At 38.9% G+C, this 18,919-nt stretch overlaps 1 protein-coding gene across 1 annotated transcript in view; it reads right to left on the reverse strand.

Moving 5' to 3' along the window:
- Positions 1-18,919, reverse strand: part of LOC118006533 (ciliogenesis and planar polarity effector 1-like) — a 145,687-nt gene that overhangs the window by 32,919 nt on the left and 93,849 nt on the right. The window contains 6 exon segments of the mRNA XM_034999214.1: positions 2,351-2,604; positions 8,043-8,238; positions 8,593-8,702; positions 12,595-12,699; positions 16,976-17,030; positions 17,832-17,964. Of these exon segments, the coding sequence (XP_034855105.1) occupies positions 2,351-2,604; positions 8,043-8,238; positions 8,593-8,702; positions 12,595-12,699; positions 16,976-17,030; positions 17,832-17,964 (853 nt within the window).

The raw sequence follows: 18,919 nt of genomic DNA on the forward strand, positions 1-18,919 counted from the left end.
TTACCCTCTTTTTCTCCTCATTCAGTGTATTCTCTCTGGGTGAGTGCCCTGTTATGATTTTAACTTCCTCTTAAGGACTCTAAAATCTGTACCATCAACCCAAATCTAGCTCCTAAGCCCCAGAAGCATATATCCAACTGCCTACTAATCTCACAACACTTCAAATTTACGATGTTCCTGACTGAAATCACTGTGCCTCTCTTCCCCCAAAACACAGAGACTTCTTCCCTACTGTGGAAAATGACTGCCCCATTCACCCAGGCTCGAAATCTGGATATTACTGTGAATCTATTCTTCTTCACCTTCCCATAGCCCAATACCCTCTGAGTCCTGCTACATCCTTCTCCATCCCCAATGCTTAAGTTCAGGTTATCATTACTTCTTGGCTTGGTACTCAATGGGTCCCAAACATCAATCAGTAAGCCCAGTATAGAGCTAGCTGCATAAGAATCATTCATGAAGCTTATTAATTACACAAATTCCTGGGTTCCACCCCAGAATTACTTAAAATCAGAATCTCAGGGGTATGAGCCCACAAGTCTGCATTTCTAACAAGTTCCCAAGATGACTCCAATGAGCAGCAAGTTTCGAACCACTGTGACCCACCTGATCTCCCTGTTCTCAGCCTATTCTCTCCAATCTGCCCTCCACACTGCTGCCAGAGTGTCTGATCACATCATTTCACTGCTTAAAATTCTTCAGTGGTTCCCTCCTGCCTATTTATAGTATAGGACAAAATCCTAACCACTTGACATGGCAAACAATACTTCCCATCATTCCTTATCCACACACCTACCTTCCTCTCCTGCCAGATGTCTTAAAGCCCAGTACCATCAACCTCCACCTCACGGTGTTTCATCAGCCCTTCCTTATCTAACTCGTGAATATCGATTCATTACCAACTCCAGAGTTACCTCTACAAAGCCATCTCTGATGCCACAGCTTCACTTACTTACCTGTCCAGCCACAACAGGTCATGTGTACCTGTGGTGTTCTCACCAACCCTGTTCATATGTACTTACTGGTGTATACATCTATCTTCTTTTGTTAGATTCTAAGCTGCTTGAGAGTAGTGACTATGTATGCCTTATTTATCTTTCTATTCCCAGAACTTAGCAAAGGGCCCAGCAGGTAGAAGAAGATTGATAAATGTTTATTGATGAAGAAACAATTCTTGGACTCTGGAGCACGCCAGGATCAAGACTAGATTCAAGTGTACATAACATATTTGGCTGTAGATATGCTTAATATACTAAAACATAAGGCCATTTTGGAAAGTGATTCCTTAGAATAAGGAGTTCCAAAGATGACTCTAACACTTAACACTCATTGTGAAGTGCTAGATCTAAGTGTGGGTTAAAAAAACAAAAAGGAAAACAACCAAATAAACATCATAATATTATTACTTAACAGTAGTCCTACCTCATGTTTTTTCTGTGTAGTTTCACATAAATTTAATCTTAACTTTTTAATATGTGCTAAATGTTTGAATTAAAGAAATACTATAAACCTAATAAACACATCTTTTAAAATGTCAACCTGCTAGCAACCTAGAGTATTTGTTAGGTAAGTCAATGATGAACTTTTTATCCTGCAGACCAATTTGCATTTCCCAATACAAGGCTTTAACACATTCAAAATATTTTTACTATTTTGTTCCTTAATCTTTATTTTATGTAAATTTTACTTCCCAAAAAAAACAGGTTTGTGCAAAATAATTAATTCATGTTTGAGACTTCCTATTTGTCTAACTACCATGATATGCCAATACACATAAATAATCTCTGCCTTATGGGTATTTTTTAAAGATACAGAAAACGTTTTAAGGACCACATTCCTGTTGTATAAAATGTTTAAAAGAAACTGAGAATTCCAAATATAAAGACAACAGTATCTTTATAAAGTTAAAAAAAATCCTGCTGCAGAAAATGATACTCCATTATGAGCAGGGTTCATTTAAAACCACATTCTTGTTTTGTAATTCGATATATTTCTTTTCCTGGTAGGAAGCACTGGTTCACGTCTTAGAAGTTTAAGGCAGTGGTTGTCAACTGGGGGCGATTTTGTCCCCCAGAGAACATTTAGCCATGTCTGAACACATTTTTTTATTATTACAGCAAAGCTAGCAGGTGAAATTCAGGGATGCTACCAAACATCCTACAACACACATGACAGTCTTCCACAACAAAGAATTATCTGGCCCAAATATCAATAATGCTGAGGTTGAGAAATCCTAGCTTAAAAAAAAAAAAAAAAATTCCCATTATTTTGAAAAATCAAATGTCTAAAATTACATCACATTACAAATCTAATAACTCTGTAACAAACAGCTAAAATAAAGACAGTCTACCTTATCACAATGTCGATCTAGCATTTTGTGTCTGGGGCAATCCTGCTCTATGTTTTCAGCAATGTTCTGTATTGCTAACATCTGTGCATCAATTTCCTGAAGCTTAGAGGTGAGATGCTCGAGCCGGCGAGCTGCAGAGCTCTGCGCAGGACGAGCGGCAGACACATCCTGCAGCGGCTCCCACAGCGGATCATCCTCTGCAGCAGCTGACTTTGAGCTCTGTTCTTTGAATCGAAAATCTGGCTTCGGCATATCTAAATATTAATAAAGGTAATCAATAACAGAATAGATTATAGAATTAAGGGAGAAGTAGATGCTGATGATCTAATTCTTTTGAAGACCTCATTTTAAGTCAACATAACATTCCCTTCTAAATCTGTTTCAATACACCCAGAAATAACACTTCAGTTTCTCAACTTCGGAGAGCTGTCTGTGGTGAGATAAGAATACATAACAGTATTACTATTACCACATAACTCCATATAGAAGGCAGTTTGAATGTTACTTTTACCCTCTGCTACAAAAACATACTTCATCAAAAAGCAACTTAATATTTTTTACTTTTTATTTATCTTAAAGATTTGCTTATTTATTTTGGGAGAGAGAGAGAGCATGGGGAGAGGGGCAGAGGGAGAGACTCTCAACCAGACTCCCCACTGAGGACAGAGCCCAGTGCAGGGCTTGATATCATGACCCTGAGGTCACGACCTGAGCCGAAATCAAGAGTTGGACACTTAACTGACTGAGCCACCCAGGTGCCCCTATTTTTGACTTTTTAAAACTCGACTTGAAAACCAACAGTGTCACACTGTAAAAGCTAGGCCCACTATGGGCCACCACCAACTCTACATGGGATGTCAGGCTAACATTAAACCTCCCAAGACCAGTATCAAAGCCAATGATTCTCCCTACTCTTAAACTCAATTGATTCTTGTCCCAAATTTGAAACACTTCTTTTTTAAATGTGTTATTTTTCCGGCTTCTGGGTCTCCTCCTCCCTCTATTGCTCTTCCTTCTTCGTTGTCTTCTTGTTCTTCTCTTCTGCCACCCACCCCTCTGACCCATCAGTACTTCCAGGGTGCCCGTCCCAGCTCACGTCTCACTCTACGCACTCTCCCTGGCTGATATCACTGGTGCACAGGTGACTCTCAAATTCACATGACATCTTCATGTGCTCCAGCCCTTAAATCCACCTATGTCCTGGATATCTCATTTAGGTTGTCCCAAAAGCCTATCAATTGAAACTCCTAGCTCTGCCCCTCCAACTTGCTCCCTCTTCCTGATTCTCCAGTTCAGTGAGTAGCATTATCATTCACCCACGTTCCTAAGTCAGAGGCCTGAGAGTCATTCAAGGTTCTTCTCTTTCCTTCAGATCCAAAGTAACACCAAATATTGATGGTTAGCAACCAAAACCTCCATTTCTACTACCATTGCTTAGCTGAAGCTTTCACAATAGATGGACCCCAAATAGCATCTCTATCTCTAATTTATTTTACCCCTATTTAGTTCACCTTCCACACAGATCCTTTAAAACATAAATGTGATATTGTTCCTTTCCCACCTCAAATTCTTCAGTGTTTCTCTAATTCCTTCATCTTAAAAATCCAAATGCCTCAGTATGAGGACAATGCCATTCAGTCCTTCCTCTGTCTCCCTCTCCAGCTCATCTCTTGCTACGTCTTAAACAAAACCACTCCACTGCCTCCAAGCAAACTTTAATTCTCTCAGCCTCTGCAGTCTCCATCAAACCTCTACGTCACTGCACAATCTAGTCTCTCAGTCTCACTAAGTCCTGCTTCCCTTTAAGATTCCACTGAGGTGTCTCTCCTAAACGTCTCCGTCCCCCCTAGAGATGGAGTAGATGCTGTATTTCCCAAGAATCTCATCCAGACCACCTTGACAGCACTTCCCAAGCTGTATCGTAACCTTCTGCTTCTCTACCTTCCTTTCCTCCTCTAGGTGAGCACCCAGCAGAGAGCCTGGTATTACGCTCTTCTTGAGCCCTGATATCTGGCCCCTGACTTAGTGTTTATTGAATAGCTGGTCAAATGAGGATTATGATGCCTGACCTACCTAACTTACAGAGGTTTTGTGAAGACTAAATTATGCAACAAAATACTCTGAAAAATGTGAATCCCTAAACAAGTGATTCAGCCCCAGGCCAGTGTGAGGCTTCCCATGAGAGGATAATGGCAAACTGCAATGCAGGCAATGGCCGTTGTGTCACTTTCCACTACCCATTTTGGCCTTTTTTTTTTTTTTTTAAAGATTTTATTTATTTATCTGAGACAGAGAATGAGAGAGACAGAGAGCACATGAGACGGGGGAGGGTCAGAGGGAGAAGCAGGCTCCCCGCGGAGCAGGGAGCCCGATGTGGGACTCGACCCCGAGACTCCAGGATCATGACCTGAGCCGAAGGCAGTCGCTTAACCAACTGAGCCACCCAGGCGCCCGGCTTTTTTTTTTTTTTTTTTTTTTTTAAGTAATCTCTACACCCAACATGGGGCTCAAACTCACAACCCCAAGATTAAGAGTCACATGCTCTAGTGACCGAGCCTGTCAGGAATGCCTGGCTTGACCTTCTCCAGCTTGACTCTCAGAGTACTTTACCATCTATCCTTCCTGTTTTCAGCAGCTTAAAGTGTCTCCCTTAGTCACTCTCAGGAAAGAATTTTGTATACAAACTTCGAGTAGAAAATACAGCAAAAGAGCTGGACATGCTCAAAATCCAGAATGGCCTACAGACATAATGAAACTAGCTTCCCTCTCTTTAGAGAATCTGTTCCACTCCCACTGACTAATAGGAAAAATCACCTAGAGGGTTAAATACTGAGCTCCATTGACCCTGAAAAATTCTCTCTGGCCAGCAAAGCTCTGCTTGCTATTAATAGCTGAAAGCATTCCTACTGGAGATAGTTTCTAAAATAGGGAACTACTGTCATTCAAAATGGTGAGCAAGTAGCACTAAAAGTAGGAATTTATCATTTGCTTTGCTTTTGTTTTAAATACCTAGGGACCCTGTCCCTCCTCCCAGCCTTTTCCTATAATACAAATCCATTCAACTCTATTATGTAACTAGGTTCTGAATCTTTAAGGTGTATTATGTAAATACCATGATGGAATATTTTCAAAATATAAAACACATCCTTTTAAATTGGCATTTTAAAGTTGTTCTCTTTAATAAGAGTAGAAGGGTCCACCGATACATTTTTGTAGCCAGTCTCCCCAGAGAAGGATCTTCCAAAAGGCTGAATAGACTTGATCTGACTGATGAAAGAAATTAACCTGTAGCTCGTGGTCATTTGAAATGCTGGCCAAGGATATTCAGGGGTAACAAAGAGATGCGTCTGGTTCCAGTTTGGCAGAATTTCAAAAGTTGACTGGTGTGAAATGAAGGGAAACTAGCCCACAGGCATATTTTTTAAAGATTTATTTATTTATTTTAGAGAGAGAGAGAGAGAGAGCAAGAGAGAGAGCATGGGGGGGCAGGGATGGAGGGAGAGGAAGAGAGAGAGAGTCTTAAGCAGACTCTGCGCTGAGTGCAGAGCCCCACAAAGGGCTCAATCCCATGACCCTGAGATCACAACCTGAGCCGAAACCAAGAGTCAGATGCTCAACTGACTGCACCACCCAGAAGCCCCAGGGAGCCCACAGGCATTGGCTAGATGTAACCCACATGATAACCCAATGAGGTTGTATCCCACAGAGATATAAGTAAGTATCAGATAAATTTAATTTACTTGCAAAAAGTATCCAAACTATGAAGGGATAGAGCTGGGACCAAAAACCAGGTCTGTTCTACTTGAATCTAGAAGTCAAGCTCTTTTCATTTCCCACACACTTCCCCAGCCTAAAAGACTGTTAGTTTCATACATTCTCCCTTCAATACCTATACACCAAACAGCCCCATGACAGGAGAGAGAATGGGCCAAGGCTTCAAAATCTGACATACTAGCACTTACTGGTATACACAGCTGTAACAGACATGCCCTGACACATCCTAACGTGAGGTTTCCCGGCCACCCATCCCTTTCTTACTCCTCACATCTCCTGAGTGCCCACTGTTGATACACAATTAGCAGGCAGGGCTGGACTGTGCCCCCAAGCATCTAACAACCACAAGGCTGGGTGCACTCCTCCTAGCAGCTGTGGAACCCAGAAGACAGACTGGCTTTCTGCTGCAGGAAGTCTGATGGCATATTAAGATGAATCTAATCAGAAAAAAAAAATAATAAATTAAAAAAAAAAAAAAAAAAGATGAATCTAATCAGGGGCGCCTAGGTGGTTAAGTGTCTGCCTTCGGCTCAGGTCATGATCTCCAGATCCTGGGATCGAGCCCCGAGTTGGGCTCCTGGCTCAGCGGGGAGTCTGCTTCTCCCTCTCCCTCTCCCCCTCCTCATGCTCTCTCTGTATCAAATGAATAAATAAAATCTTTTAAAAAAAGATTAATCATGGGTGCCTGGGTGGCTCAGTTGGTTAAGCAACTGCCTTCAGCTCAGGTCATGATCCTGGAGTCCCAGGATCAAGTCCTCCCGCATCGGGCTCTCTGCTCGGCAGGGAGTCTGCTTCTCCCTCTGACCCTCCCCCCCTCATGCTCTCTCTCTCTCAAATAAATAAATAAAATCTTTAAATTAATTAATTAATTAATTAACTAAATAAAAAAAGAGTAATCATTCATAGGATGTAATAACTTTAGGTTTTGGAGAAATATTCTTCTAAATCTTGCAAATATTTTACAATAATGCAACCTAATTTATAACTATAACTATATTATTTTACTAATAATATTTTACTGTTGGCTAAATACCTGTGTATATTCTATGTGCTATTCTAGAATCTCCCACCTTTTTAAATAGGAGAATTCCTTTTTAACACCAAAGCACTCATAACATCCCATAGGATATTTATTTTTAGCTCCTTAATTAAGAAAAGACATCTGTACAAACAGATCTGTAGTCTCCTTGCAAAATAATGGAACCATGACTTTGGAACCATGACTCTACCTCATTTACCTATCTGAGCCCTCTCTCCTTAGCAAGGGAAAAGCCTTTTCCTGGTTTCTTTTGCAATTACCAAGTTTTATAACTTGTTTCTATATATCAGTAATTTAGGGAAGGGGGAGAGTCATGTTATATATTTAGGGCATTCACCTCTGGCCTGCTGTATTTCTGATGGTATAGGTGGGGTGACCCCAGGCTCCTTCACCTCTGTACTGCCTGCTCTCCAGCTTCTTCCAGCCAGACAGGATGGAGACACTTCCGCAGGTTTAAAAAATAAATCCATAGTGGAATTGGCAGACTCTATCAAGAATATGAAAAGCATACAAAGATTGATTTTCTAACCTTCTAAACAAGGTAGTTAGAAGATTAACAGAACATTTCTAGGGGCGCCCAGGTGGCTCATTCAGTTAAGCCTCCAACTCTTGATTTTAGCTCAGGTCATGATCTCAGGGTCATGAGATAGAGCCCCACATCAGGCTCTGCACTGGGAATGGAGTCTCCTTGAGATTCTCTCTCCCTCACCCTCTGCCCTCCCCTGCCAAAAGAACATTTCTAAATGTGAATATAAACATCCAAAAGTATAGCGGGTTTGCAGGAGAAGAGCTAAGAGACTTAAGAAGGGGTAACAATGCTATATTAAAGAATTTTTCAAATGTTTTTAATCTACTTAAAAAGTAGGAAAAAATTATTACCTTCACTCTTAAAACTGTGCAGGGGAACAGCATTTGTAACTGAAGCTGCCATATAATGTAACGCTGCAGAAGATGGGGCCTCCAGATGATCACTTGGCTGTTTGATAATAGTATCATTTGAAGGCTCTTCTTTGACAGGCAATTCCGGTAGATCATCAGCTTTAATGTCAATCACATTTATGTAAGTGTGTCCAACCTGAACCAAAACACATAAAATCAAAGAGGGTTACATTCTTTTTACTCTGTAGGGCCAGTCTGCACCCTTTGGCCTTGTTAAAAAAGGAAAAAAGAGAGATTTAATTCTAAAGGCAAGAAGAGCTTATATGAGTCTAACTTAGGGAAAACTGCAGGAAGTATGTGTTATGGTCTTAGTTTACAATACTTTGGGGCATAATATTGAAATCTTATTTTTTTTTATCTTTCCAACAAAGCTACATAGAATGCCAATTTAGGCTCATTTCATCTATACAATTAAATAATGCAGGTAATCATAATAAATTTTAGCAAATGTATTATTATAACCTCTGAATAGCAATACCAAATTTAGTACCAGATCAGACGGTGAAGGTGACAAAGGTTTCTCTGATATTTCATTGGGAAGTTTGAGATTTAGACATACATCAGAAGCCAACATTTGAGGAACATTCGAAGGTTCATGTTCTGAAACTTAAGAAAAGAAAATCAGGAATATAAAAAAAAATCTGTAAATAGCTCTGAGTCATTAGCATTATAACAAGTTAGCAGCAAACAACATAAAATTTTTTTTGTTATAAATCTAAGTAGGGGGCGCCTAGCTAGCTCAGTCAGTGGAGTATATGGCTCTTGATCTCGGGGTTCTGAGTTTGGGTCCCACTTTGGGCCCCACTTTGGGTGAAGAGATTACTTAAAAATAAAATCTTAAAAAAAATCTAAATAGAAGTTTCACAGATATAAATAAATTCTATTCTATTCTAAAGGCAATTTACTCTAGAGTAATTCATAGTTGAATAGAGACTGATTATTGAATGATTATATGAATGATTCACAAGGATAATAAAGTATCTAAGTCATGTGAAGAAAATGCTGTAATTTCCTGGGTGGCTCAGTCAGTTAAGTGTCTGACTCTTAATTTCAGTGCTCGCTTCGGCAGCACATATACTGACTCTTGATTTCAGCTCAGGTCTTAGTCTCAGGGTTGTGAGCTCAAGCCTCATGTTGGGCTCCATACTGGGCATGGAGAAGAAAGAAGGGAAGGAAGGAAGGAGAGAGAGAAAGAGAGAGAGAGAAAGAAAGAGAGAGAGAAAGAAAGAAAGAAAGAAAGAAAGAAAGAAAGAAAGAAAGAAAGAAAGAAAGAAAGAAAGAAAGAGAAGAGAAAATGTTGTAATTTCCTATTTCCATTTCAGATATATTAAGTCATGTTTGTTTAGGAGATTACCAAAAAACCTGTTTAGGAAATTAACCTATAACTAATTTGTTTTTTTACTGTCAACACTTTTTCTTATTATTCATTTGTTTTAACAGCTTTATTGAGATATAATTTACATCCATTAAAAGGGCACAATTCAGGGGTGCCTGGGTGGCTTAGTTGGTTAAGCATCTGACTTTTGATTTCTGCTCATGATCTCAGGGTCATTAGGTCAAGCCCCAAGTCAGGCTCCACGCTGGGCATGGAGCCTGCTTAAGATTCTCTATCTCCCCCACCCTCTGCCCCTCCCCATCCCGCTGCTTGGGGTACACTCATCTCTAAGATAAGATGAGATGAGATAAGACAAAATAAAACAAAATAAAATAAAATAAAATGGCACAACTCAGTATTCAGTACTTTCCAGTATATTCACAGAGCCCATGGCTAAATTTTACCACTTAAAAAGTGTTTAACATCTAAATTTTACAAAAGTCATTAGCTTCTTATTCAAAAGTACAACAAAGAAGCCTGTCACAATAGGTCAGCAAATGGTCTAACTCTGTGCTTTTTGTCCTAGGACTCTAGTTTTACTTCCTAGCATCTTATTTTTAATAGAACATTACTTTCAAATTTCATATGTAAAATATAACTTCTTGTTATATTGAATACTGGAAACCTGTTACCAAGGATTGAATTTAAACCATATGACAACCCAAAAACTTTAGAAAAAGGAAAGTGAAAATATTTAAATTATCTTTCTATCTCTATTGAATCAATTGATGGGTTTTATTGCTTTTTTATGGATGGTGGTAACTCTTGTTTTGGCATCACAAAAACATAGTCTTTAACTAGTAATGTTATGCTCAGGAAAAAAAGAAAAAAAGCACATCTGATATGGAAGAAATGATTTGTTGATTTTTACAACATTCAGAAACAACTTCTTGAGAAGTAGCTTTTTTATCTTGTAATGATTTCGAAGATTTGAGGCAAAAAAAGAAAACAGAAAAAATTTCACAAACAGAAAAAATTAAATATATGAATGCAGATTTCTAGATATATATATTAAAGGTAGTTAATTGACTTTTAAAAATTAAGAATTTAATTTTAGAAATTAATGATATTTCTGATTTTATTATTATTCATCCTGGGCCTGATCACCTGGATGATAACAGACTTCTAACAAGCAGGCTGCCAATTCTAGAAGACTATCTAGCAGTAAATTACTTCCAAGGCTTTCTTAAAGGCTTTCTCTTATAAGAATGTTTCTCAAATGCATATGCACCATTTGCAACAAAAAACGTCAACCTCATTCAGATAGAAACAAAAACTGAATAGTGAGATGCCTTTTTATGACTTATTAGATGGGTAAAGATAAAAGAATTAGGTAAATCACAGTGATAACCAAAACAAAGGCTCATATGTGAGAAGATACTCACTGAAACATTATTTATAGAAGAAAATACTGGAAACCACCTAATGCACTCAACAATAAAGAATTAGGTAAATATTTTATGGCACAGCTGGAAGAAGGAATATGCTTACAAAGTACTTTTTGATGACATGCGGCAATGTATGGCATAAGCAGAAATCAAAGTGAAAAGCAAAGGATGCAAAATATAGGTAAATTCTGTTATCCAAATCCAATCCATTCTTACAAATGTGCTGCACAGATACCAAGAGACTTTTTAAATGGGGGAAAAAAAGGTGTCCCAGCCCAGCCCATCCAATACTCCCAAACATTAAATAATTCTTAAACATCTAAATAACTATGCATCAAGGATTATTAAATATAAAGCATTTTAAACATCACTTCTTAATTAGCATTCATTTAACCCATTAGTTTGTGTGCATATGTAATAATACAGACCATATCAGATAGAATACTGATACTCTACTGTAAACATATACTATAATGTAAGTAAACATATAGTATAATATAAATAAACACTATACTATAATGTAAGTATATACCACAATGTATATGCTATATACATATATATATACACATACACACACACTATATATGTATAAACTATACTATGTAAATAAATAATGAAATAATATGTTAAAGAGATAGTCTAACTGGAGAGTGTCCAAACGTAGCCAGGCAAAAAACAAACACTGGGACCCATGAAGGGTTAAATTCTCAGGGAAGATAGCAATAATATTTGGAAGATTAAAGTTCAGATAGTGAGGCAGGACACCTGTAATGTATACTATATCAAACTATGTAAAATGTGCAAAAGACTGAAAGAAAAATCATCAAAATGTTACTTCTAGGGCGCCTGCTGGTTAAGTGTCCAACTCTTGGTTTTGGCTTGGGTTGTGATCTCGGGGTTGTGGGATCAAGCTCCACACTGGGCTCCACACTTAGCACAGGGTCTGCTTGAGTTCCTCTCTCTCTGCCCCCCCAAAATCTTTTTAAAAAATATTACTTCTAAGTGGTATGATTATAGTTAATTTCATCTTCTTCATAGCTTTGCTACATTATCCAAATATTCTATAAAGATCATATATTATTTTGAAACCATATCAATAAATACTATTTTAAAATAATATAAAATTAGAGGTTTAAAAAAGCACTTGAACACAGTTCTGAACACAGTTAAAAGCAACTGTTTCTTAAATATCATAGAAAAGAATTTCTACAACACAAAGGTCAGAGCACTTACATGAATGAGGAAGTTCGTCAGGCAAAATTCCAAATAATAGTTCCTTCAACTTTTATTTCCTCTGTTCTTGGACACAGTTACATATGCCCTTCCCACACCAACCCAATCTAGTCCTCTTCCTAACTCAACTTCGCCAGCCATACATAGCTCCAGGCTTCTCGGTCTTAGGCATGAAATCCCAGTGAAGGCAATTAATGGCATAGAGAACCCAAATTCAAAATATTATTTCTACTGATTGAGGATGTAGTCCATGGTATTTTGAACAAAAATTTCTATTATGCTTTAATTATCATAAATCCAATTTAAAATTTAATTTTAAGTTTAAAATTTGTGAAGTACATACCAGGATTGAGGATAAGAACCTGGAATGAGTAACTACTATCACTTAACTTAAAATTCATGTTAAATCATTGTTTTGAAGAAAAAGTCTAGATATATTAAATGTTGCAAAAATATGTGAATTTTAAAAATTAAGTAAGGTAAAATAGCATTTTACCTGGGTCTGTATTTGTACTTGCATCCTGACATTCTACAGCTTTCTTTCTCACAGAGGCCATGAAGTGCAATCCAGCTGAAGTATTAATATCATCTTGTAGCATTTCTTAAATATAACAACAAAACATGAAAGCAATCACTCAGAAGCCAACATTTTACCTGGAGTCCAAAACCAGAGTACCTAACTCAAGGGAAGTAAGGTATGAGGTGCCAAGATGTTATCGAAATGGACTTTCTGAATGAGGTGCTGCCTATGTTAACTCTCAAAGGCAGCTCAGTGAAATAAAAAGCAAAATTGTGGAGGATTCTGTATGTCTAGGCTAGAAACATAGATGTTCTGCCTGATGAAGATCCAGTAGAAAATGTTAAACATGAAAATGATATGGTCAGATTGATATTCTAGAAAAACCCCCCCAGCCAGGGTATGGAAAGCAGATTCTAGTGGCTTCAGACGGATGAGGCTGCTGTAAACAGTTCAGATCAGTACCTCCAGTAATGGTGAAAAATGGAGGAGAGATGATAAATTTACAAATTACAAAGGAGGTAAAACAGACAAGACCTGGGTATTGATTAGATGAGAAGGTGGGGGAAGGCAGAATTCAGATAACCTATGTTCTGGGGTTGAGTGACACCAATGGAGATGGAGAATGAGGAGAACAAACCAGCTGCTGGAGGAGGGACAACAAATTTGGACTGCACATGCGGCACTTGAGGTGATTTCCACCCAAGTGAAAAAGTTCGGCAGCAAGTAGAATCCAAGTCCAAAGTCTATTCTGGGAGTTTGGGTTTAGATGTGGATTTTCCTGAGAGATCATCCAGGACAACTAAGTCGCACAAGAGATTATCAATTATGGCACATTATAGTATAATAAAAAAATATATATTTGGCCTTCATCCTTGGTTCTAAGGGTTTGAGTTCCTTAAATCTTTGGAATTTCCTGAGTAATTTCCTGTCGTTATTCATGATGTGCCCCTTTTGATCATATCTGAGTTTATGCTAATGAGGTGACTCTTGACTTTTGCCCCTAGATAGCTTCAGGATAGGTGCTGGTCACCAGAGGAACAAACCACATGATCAGCCTCACCCCACCCCTACCTCTGTGGAAGGGAGAGCCGCTGGAGATGTAGTTCAATCACCAATGGCTAATGATGTAATCAACCATGCCTATATAATGAAATGTCAATAAAAATCCTGAAACAATGAGGCTAAGGGGCCTTCTCCATTGATGAGCAAGGGGAGTCCCAGAGAGGGTGTGAAAACTCTGTGCCTTTATGCATCTCTTCCATTTGGCTATTCCTGAATTGTATCCCTTATAAACAAAACTGTAATCAGAAGTAAAGCACTTCTCTGAGTTCTGGAATCACTGTAGCAAATTAGTGAACCTGGAGGGTGAGTCATGAGAATCCGTGAATGTGTAGTAGACTGGGCAAAAGTGCAGGTGTATGGGGACTGAGCCATTCATCTGTGGGATCTGTGTTAACTCCAGGTTATTGTCAGAATTGAACTGGTGTCAGAGAATTGGAGAATTATTGTTGTTTGAAATGATACAATACACATCCACTGGAGTACTATGCAGTAATTAAAAATGACATTGTAGAAGAATATCTAGTGATATGGGAAGATACTTACCTTATCACTAGTATGTAAAAACAAGTAAGTTATAAACAAGTAGAGGAGGTATTCTTTATATATATATAATAAATAATATGCAAATTTATATTAAGCATATATTTATTAATATATAATTATTAAATGTTTAATCTTTAATTTGATATTAAATATATATTAAATAAATAATAAAATATTAATTTATATAAGTACATATAAATACATGTTATTTATAGATATATATGAGTGGAGATATTTAAAAAATAAACCTTGGAAGAATATTAACACTGGCTATCTCTAGACAGAAAAATTATGGGAGTTTTTTTTGGGGGTGGAAGAGTTTAATATTCTTCCTATTCCCTATTTGTATTTTCTAAATTTTCTCCAGTGAACATGTATTACCTTCACAAAGCAAAACAAAAGAAAACACTGTTGAGAATGAAAAAGAAAGTGGTTTTAAGACAAGTGAGTGGGAAAGAACACCAGATGGGTTAGGAAGCTTAGAGAGAGAAGCTAAGCAGGTCAGTTAGGGAAAAAACTGCTTAGTTTAGGCATACAGAGGCTTGATGCAGGGCAATGGTATCAAGTAAGGGAGGGAGGGGGCACCTGGGTGGCTCAGTTGGTTAAGCATCTGCCATCAGCTCAGGTCATGATCCCAGGGTCCTGGGATCAGCCCCGCATTGGGCTCCCTGCTTGGTAGGGAGTCTGCTTCTCCCTCTGCCTCTCCACCCCCCACCCTGGCTTATGGTCTCTCTCATTCACTCTTTCTCTCAAATAAATAAATAAAATCTTTAAAAAAAAAAAAAAGAAAGAAAGAAAGGAAAGGGAGGGAGAGAGGACCAGGTCAAGGAATAAGTGAAGGAAGGGGTAACAAAGCTCAAACATGAGGGATAAAGCAAGGGTGACTTTCAAGGTAAAAATCTTGACCAGTCAAGAGGCGCCTGGGTGGCTCAGTCATTAAGCGTCTGCCTTCGGTTCAGGTCATGATCCCAGGGTCCTGGGATCGAGCCCCGCATCGGGCTCCCTGCTCGGCGGGAGGCCTGTTTCTCCCTCTCCCACTCCCCCTGCTTGTGTTCCTGCTCTTGCTCTCTCTCTGTCAAATAAATAAATAAAATCTTTAAAAAAAAAAAAAAATCTTGACCAGTCAAGAGAATAGTGATATCACTAATAGCAAGATGTCAGTTTAAAATCTGGACATGGGGGCACCTGGTTGGCTCAGTTGGTTAAGCAACTGCCTTCAGCTCAGGTCATGATCCTGGAGTCCCAGGATAGAGGCCCGCATCGGGCTCCCTGCTCAGCGGGGAGTCTGCTTCTCCCTCTGACCCTCCCCCCTCTCATGTGCTCTCTCTCTCTCTCAAATAAATAAAATCTTAAAAAAATAAATAAAATCTGGACATGTAGCAGATGCCTGGGCTCAGTCGTTTAAGTAGCTGCCATCGGCTCAGGTCATGATCCCGGGATCCTGGGATTGAGCCCCTCGACCGTTGCTCAATGGGGAGTCTGCTTCTCCCTCTGCCTCTGCCCCTCTGGCCCCCCTCCCTGCTGCTCATGCTTACTCCCTCTCTCTCAAACGAATAGATAAAATCTTTAAAAAAAAATAAAATAAAATAAAATTTGGACATGTTAAACCTAAGATGAAAGTAAAAAAGAAAGATGAGAGAGGGCAGATGTATATTTGAGTGTCATCAAAACAATTTAAGAGCTGAAGCCATGAGAGTGAATGTTTGTGTATATGTGTACGAAAATCACTGAGGAGAAAGTCTTGGGGAACACATGCATTTGGTAGCAAGAAATCAACTGACCAACTAGAGAAAGAAAAGAATTTCCTATCTTATAAACAAGTACTCTTTTCTGAACTGATTCCTTACTTTAATGTGCATGTATTTTTTATGAAGAATTCAACAGGCATGTTTCCATAATTTCCTTTTAGGCCTTATATATCAGTATCTTATTTGAGATTCTAATTAATTGTGCTGTTCTACTATAGGGATCAGCAAATTTTTTCTGTAAAGGGCCAGAAAATATTCTAGGCTCTGCAGATTGTACGGTTCCTCTTGCAACAAGTGAGCCCTGCTGCAGTATAAAATCTGTCGAAAGCAATGTGTAAATACATGGGCATAGCTCTGGGGGTGCCTGGGTGGCTCAGTTGGTTAAGCGACTGCCTTCGTCTCAGGTCATGATCCTGGAGTCCCTGGATAGAGTCCCGCATCGGGCTCCCTGCTCAGCAGGGAGTCTGCTTCTCCCTCTGACCCTCCCCCCTCTCATGTGCTCTCTCTCTCTCAAATAAAATCTTAAAAAAAAAAAAAAAGGGCATAGCTCTGTTTCAGTAAAACTCGACTTACAAAGGGGCAGCTGGGTGTGCAGTCATTAAGCCTCTGACTCTTAGTTTCGGCTCAGGTCGTAGCCTCAGGGTCATGAGACCAAGCACCATGTCAGGCTCCACACTCAGAGGGCAGTTGGCTTGAGATTCTCCCTCTCTCCCTCTGTCTCTGCCCCTCCCCCACTCATGTTTTCTCTCTCTCTCTCTAATAAATAAATAAATCCTTAAAAATTTTGATTTATAAAAACAGGCATGTCTGGATCTGGCCTGTGGGCCATAGTTTCAACCACTGCTCTACCAGATAACACATCAAAACACACACACACACACACACACACATTCCATTTGTCAAAGATAAAATGAAAATAATTTAGTCTCATTTTTACACACACAATTCTAAAAGTGGATTTCAACTTTGAACTGAGACACTGCATTAATCATGCTTATACATACCAAAAGGAATATCGAAGTCATCCAAAGGCTGGGAACCAGGATGTTCTTGTTGCTCCTAAATGAATCCCCAAATGATCAATCATGATTGTAACTCAAAGACATTCATTATTTTGAAAAAAAAATTCAATAGCTAAGAGGATTGCTGAATGTTTATGTATAGGCTTGAATCCATTTGAGAAATATTTATTCTATCAAAGTAACTCCACAAAGAAGTTCACAAAACTCACAAACCAAGCAATAAAAAGGAACATTACTAATTTAATGCAGTTACTAAATTACAGTGTGCAGCTTTAACACTCAAATAGTGCCCCCACCCTATCAAAACTGCTCACAGACTCACCAATGTTACTAAATGCCTCCAGGCACGCTCTTGAGGCTTACTGAAGTGTGCTTTTAAAAAATCCTTGTAAACAAAACTGTTAGTGTTTATTTAATTTGTTGCAAAAATAGGTAAATAGTCAGAAGGAATGTTTGAAAAGATCTGATTTCAATATATAGGTTACTTAATAAATCTGTGTGTGGGAAATGCTGGAGGCATCTAAAAGAGGTCAAACTACTTAATAGGAGCAAACCAAAGAACATATATGACATGCATTAAGATGTCACAGAAAAAAGCAAGGAGTGATTTCAAATATAAAAAAAGGCACAAAGGCAGGTAAATCAAAAATTTGCTTTGCAACTATATGTCCACTATTCCATGGAGGAATGCAGCAGGGCTTATGTACTTGATGATGTAAAGATTTCTCCTGGTCAAATCAGAAGCTTCCAGCAATCAGAAGACTAGATAAACCACAAAGACATTCCCATCTCTGTGTACATGCAGACCAGGGAGGCATGTATAGTTGTGTTTCTGTACCTTGGGTTTCATAACTATTTCTGAATCATTATCATTCACAAGGGAACCCTCTGGTTGGAAAGCCACACTTGGTTTTCTCTTTAGTTTCTCTGATCTTTTTTCTTGCAGCTCTTTCTCAGCTCGTCGTCTTTGTCTGTTAAAAGCAAGAAAATAAAACATGTTACTATTTTAGTAACATCAGTTTTTTTTTTTTTAAGATTTTATTTATTTATTCATGAGAGACAGAGACAGAGGCAGAGCGAGAAGCAGGCTCCCCGCGGAGCAGGGAGCCCGATGCGGGACTCGATCCCAGGACCCTGGGATCATGACCTGAGCCGAAGGCAGACGCTTAACCGACTGAGCCACCCAGGCGTCCCAGTAACATCAGTTTTTCACTGACATGATGCTATACAGGGAGACAGTTATCAAAATTATGCCAATAATATTTTCAATGGCATATAATTAAATTAGCAAGATACTTTGATAGAATTCAAGCAAATAGAAGCAAATGTCAGGGAGACATGAAAGTTATTTTTAGTTCCTCTCCTACTGAACTGACTTTTCTGTGTTAGTCACTGGAATCTCAGGTCAGAGTCACACCAGTTAGGGAATTTTCAAACTCTCTTTTCTGCAGACTCTGAGCTGACCCCAGAAGCTCTATGGGATGCCTCCAGTCACTCTTCCGAAGAAGTTAAGCACACTTAAAGTCACCTCAGTGAAATCCCAGCAAAGAGGAAAGAGGGCCCAAAAAGTTAAGGAGAAGACTTACTTTGACGAGGGAATACCTGAAAAAGATGGAAGGAAGGAAACATTTCTGGAAAGAGAGCACTGGTAGTAGATTTTAGGGTCTGATAAACGTGAAATTCTTTTTTTTTTTTTTAAGATTGTATTTATTTATTTGAGAGAGAGGGAGAGAGAGAGAGCACGAGCAGGGGGAGGGGCAGAGGGAGAAGCAGACCCCCTGCTGAGCAGGAAGCCTGACTCAGGGGCTCCATCTCAGGATCCTGGGATCATGACCTGAGCTGAAGGCAGACACCCAACCAACTGAACCACCCAGGTGCCCCTAAATGTGCGATTCTTTTTTTTTTTTTTTAAAGATTTTATTTAAT

Source organism: Mirounga leonina, unplaced genomic scaffold, assembly GCF_011800145.1.
Source record: "Mirounga leonina isolate KUSES-001 unplaced genomic scaffold, KU_Mleo_1.0 Mir_97, whole genome shotgun sequence".
Taxonomy (NCBI): domain Eukaryota; kingdom Metazoa; phylum Chordata; class Mammalia; order Carnivora; family Phocidae; genus Mirounga; species Mirounga leonina.